General features: G+C 37.5%; 1 protein-coding gene across 2 annotated transcripts in view; it reads right to left on the reverse strand.

The window, feature by feature from the left end:
* The window catches only part of LOC120529572 (FYVE and coiled-coil domain-containing protein 1-like), a 238,352-nt gene that overhangs the window by 14,475 nt on the left and 210,903 nt on the right, over positions 1-12,974 (reverse strand). For both annotated transcript variants that reach the window (XM_039753478.1, XM_039753479.1), the window contains one exon: positions 7,141-7,351. In XM_039753478.1, coding sequence (XP_039609412.1) covers positions 7,141-7,351 — 211 coding nt within the window. The remainder of the gene's footprint in view (positions 1-7,140; positions 7,352-12,974) is intronic.

Consider the following 12,974-nt stretch of genomic DNA (forward strand, 5'->3'; position numbering starts at 1 on the left):
CAGAGGAGCAGTGTAATAATTTTATTGAATATTTCACCTCTAAAGTGGACAGCATCCGCTCTTCATTGTCTGCCTCCAGCCCTCCATTGCTGAATGTTTCTACATCAAAACCAATGGGTTGCCTCTCCCAGTTCCTCTGTACCACAGTTAAAGAAGTTAAGGACATCATACAGAGGATGTGACCTTCAACGTGTTCATCGGACCCTTTTCCTACTCCTCTGGTAAAAGCTAAGCTATCAGATATAAGCTCTCTTATTGCTGACATCATTAATCTCTCTCTCCAGAGCGGCTTAGTCCCACTGGCCTTGAAAACCACAAAAATCAGACCTCATTTAAAAAAATCCTCTTTGGATCCTGAAGTGTTAGCAAACTATCGTCCGCTCTCCAACCTTCCATTTTTGTCTAAGGTTTTGGAAAAGGTTGCTTTGGTTCAGCTTCAGGATCACCTAAAAAAATTCAATCTGTTTGAAAAATTTCAGTCTGGTTTCCAAACTTCTCACAGCACAGAGAAAGCCCTGATTAGAGTCACTAATGACCTCCTGATGGCTGCTGACCATGGCTCTCCATCACACCTTATCCTCCTGGACCTTACAGCGGCATTTGATACGGTAGATCATAATATTCCCCTTCATCATCTTCACTATAAAATTGGACTTTCTGACATTGCGTTCGAGTGGTTTGAGTCCTATCTTATAGACAGGACTGAGTAAGTGGCCTTAGGGGATGCTAAATCTCATACCCACACTGTCACCTGTGGAGTCCCACAAGGATCAGTCCTTGGGCTGACCCTCATTAATATCTATATGCTACCCCTGGGTCACATCATCCGCAAGCATGGAGTTTCATTCCATTGCTATATGAGACTGAATTCTTCTTCTCTTACACCTCCATCAAATTTTTCCTCTTGCTTGGATGAGATTGAGGCCTGGGTGACCAAGAACTTCCTCAAGCTGAACAGCACTAAAACTGAAGCTCTTTTAATTGGCACCCCCCATCAACTTCGTTCCTCTGTAAATTGTACAGTAGAGTCTCGCTTATCCTACCTTCGCTTATCCAACATTCCGTATTATCCGACGCCCCACCGAAAAAAAAAAAAAAAAAGAAATACGCATCGGCAACAAGAACTGCAAGTTGCGAGCGTGAGCGTAGTCTATTTTTTGTTGCTCCCGACTCTGCCGCAGCTAATTACAGTGGAACCTCGGTTTGCGAGCATAATTCATTCTGGAAATGTGCTCGCAGTCCAAAGCACTCGTACAGTATATCAATGCAAATTTCCCCATAAAAAATAATGGAAACTCAGATGATTCGTTCCACAACCCAAAACTATTCATATAAAAATGATTAATACAAAATATAAAGTAAAAATACATAAAGCAAATTAACCTGCACTTTACCTTTGAAAAGAATCATGGCTGGTGTGAGTGAGTTTCTAAACTCTTGTGGGATTCCACCCAATGGGACGACACGCGGAAGAGCGTCCCAAAGCAATCGCAGTCTCCCAGCGCTGTAGCAGTTCGATGTAAAAGCCAATCCGAAAAGATTGCGGACATGCTATAAGCGCCTGCTGTTGATGGGTGATACAAGGAACAAGGGACATTATAAATGTGCTGGGCTCAGTATTACTTTCCCCTGACCCTGCCTGACTGCTGTGTCTGTGTATAGGAGAATGAAAGATCCTGCTACATAAAATAACCGCGCTGTTGCTGCTTCAAGTTTAATAAAGCTGATGTTGCTAAAAGTACTGAGACTCAGCTTCGAGTTTTCGGGTGCAAGATGGGGACTCGCACGTCACAGCACAAACACACACACGCAGTCACAATGCTGTAGTAAACAGTATATGCTCATATGGATGTTGACTATATTAGTGACGGAGTTAAGGCTAGAAACTGCAATTAATTACACTGAGCAACAAGAAGCTACAGGAATTGACATAATGATGCTGCAGATGGTGAGACTTCCACAGTGAAGAAACGGCACTCGTCAGGAAAGCAGACTACAATCAAAAATGTCTTTAAATCATCACAGGACTGAACTTTTTAAGTACAGTACATACTGTATTTAACTCCAGACAATTCTGTAACTGTAAGTTCATTTTTTCAGTTAATTTATTCTGTTGTTTTGTTGTAAAACATGATTATTAGGTTCATAATGTGTAAAATTATAAAATACTTTGACGTTTAATAGTTTTTTTCCTAACACCTGCCATTATCCAACATTTTCGCTTATCCAATGTTCAGCCGGCCCGTTTATGTCGGATAAGCGAGACTCTACTGTATTTCCTTTTCTGACCATACTATTACCCTCTCCCCTTCTATTACAAATCTGGGTGTCAAGTTAGACTCCCATCTGTCATTTGATATACATATCCATCACCTTTGAAAAATTGCATTCCTTCATCTCTGAAATATAGCCAAACTCCTTCCCTATTTCTCCCTCTGTGATGCTGAAAAACTGGTTCATGCCTTTGTCTCATCCAGACTGGACTATTGTAATGCACTCCTCATCGGGATACCCAAAAAGAGCCTTCAAAAGCTCCATCAAATTCAAAATATATTTGCAAGAATCATGATTAGGGTGTGGAAATTTGAACATATCTAACCAATCCTTCTGTCACTTCATTCATTGGCTCCCTATCCAACTCCGTATCGAATTCACACTCTGTTTGTTTACTCACCAGTGTATCCATGGAAATGCTCCACAATATCTCCAAGAGCTCCTTATATTACAATCCACTACAAGAAACCTCAGTTTTATAAATACCTACCGCCTTCGCCCCCCTGTGACCAAACTTCATACAGTGGGAGACCAAGCCTTTGCAGCCGCTGCTCCACGGCTCTGGAATACCCTACCAGAAAGCCTAAGAACACAGCAGATTTTTCTGTTTAGGAAAGCTTATTAACCAGAATGCTATAATTATTGTTGTTTTATCTCTGTTTTTATCTTGCCTTGTCTTTGTTTAATCTTTTTATGTTGCACTTTGAGATTTACTGCTAATCTAAAGTGCCCTATAAATAAATAAATAAATAATAATAATAATTATTATTATTATTATAAAATGAAATCGATAGAAATTTTCTCTGACAGATATGCCATGTTACTGATGGTGAGTTCCATCCTTGCATCTCCTGAATAGGCCCTGGAATTCTCATATTTTTAAGAAAGAGTGTCTCTTTTGGATGCATGGTTAAGGCTTACAAGATGTACTATTTCAGAGTTACTAAGTGGACAAGAATGAATACACAGTAGCATACTAAAAGGATGGTAGTTTTAAACAATTCAGCTTTTTATGTAATCACCAAAAACTAGACACAACAATCTTAAAATAATCACATACCTTTAGTTTTGCACAAAAAACAACAAAAATAAACAAAAAAGAATGTGTCTACTTGCTCAGTACTTTTAGCCTCAGCTTTTACTTAAAGAGTTTTACTTTGTTCAGATTATTGTAATGTACACTTGTAATCAAAATTACAATCTCACTACTTATCCAATAATAGAATAGCCATATTGCAATCATTCTTTATCAGTAAAAACTAACCCACATCACTAAAATAAAGACAGCGACCAGGCCTCTCATCAGCATGAAGAATAAAAAAGATAAACTAGCTTGTGCTGAGAAAATGTTGTGTGGACTGAGGAGAACTGGTCAAAACCATCTATGCTGCATTTTATGAATTTCCAATTATTTCCACAAGATGTCTCTGTTGGCTGACAGTGTTTGGCAATAACTTGATAATCAGTGAAGAAGTTTCCAATTAAACAATGACAAACTATTAAAGTGTGATCAGGGGCAACAAACAAAAATAGAGTACTGTAACTTAGTGCCACCAGATTTCAGCACATCGGGTCATTTACACCAATAACAACAACAGTATATACAATAGTGTAGAACTTAGCAGTATATGAATTTCTGTAGAAGCGGGTTAGTAAATGGATGGATGGATAGAAGTGGTAGGACACAATTCTCCTATAAGAAACCTGATCAGCTGCTAAGAATGTAAACGTATTAGTTTACTTTTGAAGCACAATGCAAACTTTTGCAGAGCAATGCAAACAAAAACAGATCACACAAAATTTTAAATACAAAAGGTATCTAGGCAGATATATTCATTTAAACAAAAAAAAAAGTAATGATTTGACATCTTAAATCAACTCTGTTGTTATCAACAAATGCATTGATATAAAATACTTACAACATGCTGCTCTTCTCAGACAATCCACAACAACTGCAGGTTTACAGCCTCTTTACATTATAAATTACAGCATAAAGTATAACATGATATTCTCATTCCCAACTAATCCAACTATCAATCATAGAAAACATAAACCTATTCTGGCTGCACTGGCCAAGAGACAGGAAACATCCCTGGGTGGGGCACCATTGTATCACAGGGCTATTCACATAGACACCAAATTCTAGCAGTGTCAGCAATCCATTTAAGTAGCACTTTTTTGGGGATGTGGAAGGAAAAAGGGAACATCCAGAAGAAAACACAAAGACACAGGCAGAATATTCAAATTCCACACAATCAGTGCCCGTTAATATGATTCAAATCAAGATTGTAGATCCATGAGAAATTTAAATATGTTGCAAGTGAGCTTTAATAAAACTGCTGACTCTGACTCTCTGACAGTGTAAAATATTTATTGTAATATAGAGAAAAATGCCTTGACTAATTGAAAATACTTTTGAAAATGAGTGATTCTTAAACAATTCATTTTAAAAAGCTTCTAGGAACTCTTTGGGATAGTTAATTGAAAGAGATTCAAAACAATATTTTAAGGAAAGAACAAGTGCTCTAATTAGAAATAGTCACAATGAGTTTGGAAAATTCATTTATACTGTGTTACTTAGTTGATGGTTTTTTTCAACATGTTAAATTTGCTCAGGATCCTACAATGACTGAAAATGAAACTGCAATATTATGGTATACAGTCCAAAATGTCTCTAGGCAACATTCTATAATTAATTTTTTTATTATCTTCCACTATGCATTGGCAATTCATGTTCATTCATATAGTGTTGGACGGTATTCTATATTACGGTATTTTTCAAAATTATAAAGCTTTCACGGTATTTAACTGTGTTTTTTTTTCCATGCATGAGTGAATGTTAACCACATTTTCCACTGTAGTTACTGCAGTAGACTGGCTAAGAATAACCTATTCCACTGTCATTAAAATTGTACATTTTACAAAAAAAAAAAAAAAAAAAATTTTAATGTGCACACAAGTACTAATACAGGTTTGCATGGCCCCATAAAGTGATAGTTTTCAAGGGGTTGGCACTAATGAAGAGAAGGAATCACATTGCATGACAGATGCAGTCAAAATATAGAGCCTTTTTACTGAACAATTTTATTTTACACAGCACATCGCTGGGTGAATATGAGCAACACATACACTAGCAGGGTCAATATAGCATAACAAAACCCCACATCCTACATGACTTTGAAAGGAAACTGAAGCACTCCGAGTAAAACCATCAGAAAAACATACAAATTCAAGGCAGGGAACGCCCTGGACCCCCTTGCTGCAAGGCAGCAGTGGAACCTCCACGCCATCGTGCCCCCACATGATTAATACATACTTTAATGTATTTCATCATGAAAATGATATCAAGCTTGTATCTTTGCATTCTGAATGTTCAGTGTGTAGGATTATCATGAAATTAATGTATTCTGTGTGATGATTGCTGCCGCAGTTTAAGAAGCACATAGTGATTAATATGGCTTGGGGAACACTTAATACAAAGCATTTAATGTGCTACATTAACTTATGATGGGGTCTGAGAAAATTTAGTAAATTAAATATTCTTTTTAAGATGAAGTTTAGTTTACGATGTTCTACTTTAATGATAAATTATGAGAATAAAGTCAACATGTCGACTTTAATTTCTCATTAACTGCGAGAATAAAGTAGAAATGTCAAGTATAAATTCAACATGTCGTCACACTATTACACAAAACCCAGGTACATTACACAGTATTGAAAAAAAATAAAATAAGTACAACTTGGCTAGCTGTATTATCCAGTAGTATAGAAACAGTATTCAAACATTTGAACATAATGGTCCACATCCAACCTTTTAAAACCAAAGTATCTCCAGACAACAGACAAGGCTCCTTTTTTCGGCAAAAGTTCTTCTGTATCATCATGTTCAACTTCATCGTCTGCTACAGCTTTAGTTTCAGAATGTTCTCTGTCCATTTTCACTATTCAATACCTCCACTAACGCATGTACTCCATTGCATGCGCGCTTAGCAGTGCAGCAGTGAAAAAGGTCCCCCCTTAAACAGTTTCCCGCTGCGCCACGTTCTGAATGTTGTTCAGGCTATTTAAACTGGTGTTGCGGTATAAGAAAAATCCATATCATAACAAAAATACAAAACGTTTTTTGGTATGAACCGGTATACCGCCCAGCACTACATTCATATAAATGGTACACCTCTATGGCACATGACTGATTAATATTTTTCAGCCTAGATGAGAGAACCTTTGTTTAATGATAAAAAAAAAAAATATTTTAGCTCAGTGCACCTTCAATAGCAGCTGCTGCTGCTGCTGTCACCAGGATATCATTTGGCTCCATAATCTGAACCAGAAAAAAAATGAATGGATATAAAAGTAGAAAATTCCAGTATATCTTAAATTAAACAACTGGTTTTAATCAGCAATATAAGCGAACTACTGCTGAAACCAGAATTACATCTAAACTACTATTAAATTAGTTAACATTATAAGAAATCATACTAATGACTCCACTTTGCTTAAAGCAGCAACAATGAATATTAACAGAAGACATGAAACAAAGTATCTATAATGTAAATTTAAAGGCACTAACTGTATATTAATTATAAATAGTTACAGCTAAGTTATTTGCCTTGACACTGTTAATGATATTTTTAAAAAGAAGAAATTTTACAAATGAAAATAGACTACTCATTCCTTTAATCTCATTTTAGAACTGCTTATACAGAACGATAAACAAAATAAGTGACTATGTTTTACTTGTGTAATTATTTCTTATAAAACTGGAATAGCAACACAAAAATAACAAATGTGGTCTTGACTTTACATCACAGTACGTTAAATGAAAATAAATGTTTATTTATAGGTATTTTTAAAGCTGTATCTTACCTTACTTTTTTCCACAGGAGCTTCCATAAATTCTTGATAGACTACACTAAAGGAGATGCTTTTTGGTTCAGATGAAAACACCCAGCTGATTGTGGCTCCAGATTCATTGACAATAATAGGAATGATGCTGTAACAGCTAGACTTAATAAAAAGCTCTCTGTTGCCATCTCCAAATGTTGATATATCTTCAACATTCATGGGGATCTTGAACCTATATGAAAAGAAAGTTAGATTTAGTCAGTTTTGTCATAATGTTAAAAATGTTTCAGTGAAATTACAAGCTAATAGTGTCAGATATGAAGATGTAACTGCTTTGCAGTCTGACTGAAGAAATTGTAACAGAGGGTCTTTACAACTAACAGAAATGATTGTAACAGATTGCTGCGTGTTTGCACCTCATTTTCTTACAACAAGCAACCATATGTCTCTTGAGTTTTATCTCAATGAGCCATATCCTATACACCTTCTTTTAGAGCTATCAAAGTTTTACCGTCTCTAGGAGACCAAATCACCTTACTTAGTTCCTCTCAATGTGGAGAAGAAGCAACTATATATGCTGCTGTAATAGGATTATAGCATTATTCATCCAAAGTCAAACAGAAAATTGACTATACATGCTTTGCATTAAATTATAAAACACAAATATGGTAAAACACTGTGATAACATGCCCCACAATAGCACTTTCAAACAAATCATAATTGCTTTACCTTACTACTAGAAGTATACTTATTTTGCTGAACTGGAAGAATCCCAACCTACCATCTTTAAAGTCAGTGGGTAACCGATGTCCTACACTATCTTAAATTGGAAAAAAATCAATTTCTCACTCAGAGGATCTGGTCAAAACTTTCTTAAAATATAGCAAGATCTAATCAATAACATTTTAGAATAAGCTTCTACATCGGGGAAAAGCATGTTCTTCCTTCTTTGTTGCTTTAAAGTTTTGCTTTGCTGGCTGGCTCTCCTCTCTTTCTTTCTTTTGGGTGGGGGTGGAATTTTGGTTTTGTTAAGTTTGATTTGATTGCATCGATTGTTGTTTGCTTTTAATTAAAATTAAAAAAATCAATAAAAATAGAGTCAGAGCTTTCTTGTACTCTTAAACGTGACAGTAACTTCTGTGCATACATTTCAGCTGTCAAGGCTCAGATAAATGCACTGCTAATAAAAATGTTTAAATTTTAGATGCATAGCAATCATGTTCACTGTCATGCAACTTTGCCCAGTCAGCTTTTAGCTTTGCAGCTAAATTCCCTTGAACACATTTGAGTTAAAAGGGTATAATGGCCAGATCACAACAGGGCATAAGCAAATCAATGTAGAATTAGCCTCTTTCTGTACCACATTGTTTTCTGCTCAGGAAAATATCTCCCATCAATCCATTACCTAATTTTTATCTACAGTCTATTTATTGCAATTCTCTACGACAGAGGCAGAACTCCTGGGTGCACAGAGTACAGCTCAAGAACTGTGTAATGCTACCCATTTTCTGAGAAAATGTAAATAGTCCTGGAATTGACAGTATACTGTGAGAGCTTCTATTGACGTTTTAGGACTTACTACTGCAGTAGTTTCACTAATGCTCAAGCAGGAAAAAGACCCTTACTCGTGCCAGAACTATTGACACTTATTAATCAATAGCAATGTAAAATTGCTAGCGAGCAAGTCTGATTACATTGGTTAACAAAGATTTTGTGAAAGAGCAATATAGGGTTGTTTTAAAAATACAATTTCATGCTTATTTCTAAAATGTAAATGTAGAATTTTTCTTTTACTCATAGTTTTTTGAAAAATTACCTTTTATGAAGTAGATTTTAGTATATAAAGCCTTATTAAGGCATATGGGTTTTTAAATGTTTAATTAAGGATCAATTTTTCTTTTTGTTTGTTAACATTTTATAACTTACCAGAGGAGCATAAAATGCATATTCCAGAGATTATTGAAAAACATTTGAAAATGTTGAGAGAAGAGCCTGCTCCCTGTCTGAGGCACAGATCCATGCCAGATTGTGATCAGATGTCAAAGTGTAAAATTATTTTTTTTCAATTGATATTTGGACTTTTTACCTTGAAGTCTAAGAGTATTCATGAATAAGCAAGGCAAATGTTTCCCTCAGGACATTTCTGAAATACAAATAGAATACCAAGGCAAGTAGAGTCCCAGTATGCTTGCAGACTACAACTAACTGTTAAGATGGATATTCCTAAGGGCAAGTACAGTGGAATACTGTAAACTTTTACTTTTTAGGTGAGACATTCCCCCCATATATACAGTATACAATGTAAATATACACTCACCTAAAGCATTATTAGGAACACCTGTTCAATTTCTCATTAATGCAATTATCTAATCAACCAATCACATGGCAGTTGCTTCAATGCATTTAGAGGTGTGGTCCTGGTCAAGACAATCTCCTGAACTCCAAACTGAATGTCAGAATGGGAAAGAAAGGTGATTTAAGCAATTTTGAGCGTGGCATGGTTGTTGGTGCCAGATGGGCCGGTCTGAGTATTTCACAATCTGCTCAGTTACTGGGATTTTCACGCACAACCACTTCTAGGGTTTACAAAGAATGGTGTGAAAAGGGAAAAACATCCAGTATGCGGCAGTCCTGTGGGCTTAAAATGCCTTGTTGATGCTAGAGGTCAGAGGAGAATGGGCGGACTGATTCAAGCTGATAGAAGAGCAACTTTGACTGAAATAGCCACTCGTTACAACCGAGGTATGCAGCAAAGCATTTGTGAAGCCACAACACGCACAACCTTGAGGCAGATGGGCTACAACAGCAGAAGACCCCACCGGGTATCACTCATCTCCACTACAAATAGGAAAAAGAGGCTACAATTTGCACAAGCTCACCAAAATTGGACAGTTGAAGACTGGAAAAATGTTGCCTGGTCTGATGAGTCTCGATTTCTGTTGAGACATTCAAATGGTAGAGTCAGAATTTGGCGTAAACAGAATGAGAACATGGATCCATCATGCCTTGTTACCACTGTGTAGGCTGGTGGTGGTGGTGTAATGGTGTGGGGGATGTTTTCTTGGCACACTTTAGGCCCCTTAGTGCCAATTGGGCATCGTTTAAATGCCATGGGCTACCTGAGCATTGTTTCTGACCATGTCCATCCCTTCATGACCACCATGTACCCATCCTCTGATGGCTACTTCCAGCAGGATAATGCACCATGTCACAAAGCTCGAATCATTTCAAATTGGTTTCTTGAAAATGACAATAACTTCACTGTACTAAAATGGCCCCCACAGTCACCAGATCTCAACCCAAAAGAGCATCTTTGGGATGTGGTGGAACGGGAGCTTCGTGCCCTGGATGTGCATCCCACAAATCTCCATCAAATGCAAGATGCTATCCTATCAATATGGGCTAACATTTGTAAAGAATGCTTTCAGCACCTTGTTGAATCAATGCCACGTAGAATTAAGGCAGTTCTGAAGGCGAAAGGGGGTCAAACACCGTATTAGTATGGTGTTCCTAATAATCCTTTAGGTGAGTGTATATGTATTGTAAATTTTGAAGGGCGGCACGGTGCCGCAGTGGTAGCGCTGCTGCCTCGCAGTTAGGAGACCCGGGTTGGCTTCCCGGGTCCTCCCTGCGTGGAGTTTGCATTTTCTCCCCATGTCTGCGTGGGTTTCCTCCGGGTACTCCGGTTTCCTTCCACAGTCCAAAGACATGCAGGTTAGGTGCATTGGCAATCCTAAATTGTCCCTAATGTGTGTGTGTGTGTGTGTGCGTCCTGCGGTGGGCTGGCGACCTGCCTGGCGTTTGTTTCTTGCCTTGCACCCTGTGCTGGCTGGGATTGGCTCCAGCAGACCCCTTTGACCCTGTGTTAGGATATAGCGGGTTGGATGATGGATGTAAATTTTGAACATTTGTCAATTAACATCCTTGCATGATAGAGAAAGTCTTATTAGATATTAGAATTCAAAATGAAAAAAATCACATGTTTTGATTCACGTGAGAAAAAAAGTTAAAATTATTCTTATAAAATTAGTGTTGGTAAAGTAACACACCCAGGTTATACTTTATCCATGCCTCACCACTTTTAGACAATGTATACATAGATTACTACAGGTAAAATTCCATTACAACGAATATCTTTACAACAAAGTACTTTTATGGTCCCAACAGTTTCCCCATATGACACGAGTCTATAGAAATCTCGTTACTATGAAGTACATTCAGCAGATACTTTCATTACAACAAAGTGCCCAAAATACTTTGGAATAATTTTGGAATGAATCATCCACAGAGCAGTTAGTTCTGTGGTCGCAGCTCACATGTGCACAATAATCCCCAAACAGAAACACTGTAAAAAAAATTCTTTCTTCTAACTTTCCTTGTACTGTTTTTTTGCTGTTTTTGTTTTCAGGAGTTTTCAGTGCTACCTTTTGCTTATTGCTGGTCAACATTTGAAAAACATCCATTGGAATTTAACTCACTGTCACACTCCCATAGAAACGGCAGACACGAAAAAACAATAACAATTCATATTAGAAAAAAAAAAAATTAACATTTTTGCAGGTATCGATTGTGGCAAAAAGAAAATTTTGCCATCGACATTCCTATTAATGCGGTACTCATTCAAGAAAATGTGAGGTTTCTAAACTCTCTTGGGACCTCCCCCAGCTGGACAACATGCCGAAGCGCATCACAAAGTGCAATCACCATGTCTGTGGAAGACTGTTTACCTGTTGCCGGGGCAAACAGCAGGCTTACAGCTCAGCTGCAGCTCTTCACCAAAGCAAACAGAAAAGATCTCGATGGGTGATGCAAGGAACATTGTAAATGCACAGAACAGGATTACTTGGCCACTAACCTGGCCACGACCCTGCATGACTGCTGTGTCTGAGTATAGGAGAGTGGCAGATCATGCTACAATAAATAACCATGCTGTTCCTGTTTCAAGCTTAATAAAGCTAGTTTTATTGAAGTACTGAGACTCAGCCTCGAGTTTTGGGGTGTAAAACGGGAATTTATAGCGTGCTCACAATCTTTTAGGATTCGCTTCTGTGGTGCTTCACTGAAGCACTGTGAGCCTGCTGTTGCCTTACCCCTGTAACAGACAAACAATCTTCCACAGACGTGGCAATCACGCTTCGGGATGCACTTCAGCGTGATGTTCCTGTTGGTTGGGGGGATCCGAAAAGAGTTCAGAAACCTCACAATATGAAGAAGAAAAGGATGATTTGGCTTCTGATTGATAACTGCGCTGCCCACAACATGCTTCCGCATTTAGATAATGTTCACGTTGAATTCCTCCCACCCAATTGCACAGCAGTGCTTTAGCCATTGGGTTTGGGCATAATTCGCACCCTAAAACTGCATTATCCCAAGGAAATGTTGAGAAAAATTCTCGTCAGCATAACTGGTAGACAGGAGAAGATTAAAATTAACGTGAAAGAAGTTACTGAAATAATTGCAAATGCCTGGACGCAAGTAAAAGAAAGCACTATAGCAAGAAATACAGAATCTTATTACAACTAAATTTTCATTACAACAAAATATTTTTTAGGTCCCTGGCAGTTCGTTGTAAGAGAATTTTACCTGTATACATTACAATTATGTCTTATGCCATAAAAACTCCTGTGGCTCTATTATCTCATGAGGCTGGAAAAGCTTTTGACAAATTAGATTGATCACACTTTTGAATAATCTTACAATAAATAGGTTTTTGCAAAAATATTATCGTGGTCCTTACACTAATCACCTACAGCAGTCATGCTTATCAATTCTGACATGTCTCCTTCTTTACCTGTAAAAAGGGGCTCTTGTCAGGCCTTCTGTTTGTCTACTCTTCCCCTTGATCTGCTGGAATC

This window comes from Polypterus senegalus, chromosome 5 (assembly GCF_016835505.1).
Source record: "Polypterus senegalus isolate Bchr_013 chromosome 5, ASM1683550v1, whole genome shotgun sequence".
Lineage (NCBI taxonomy): Eukaryota > Metazoa > Chordata > Cladistia > Polypteriformes > Polypteridae > Polypterus > Polypterus senegalus.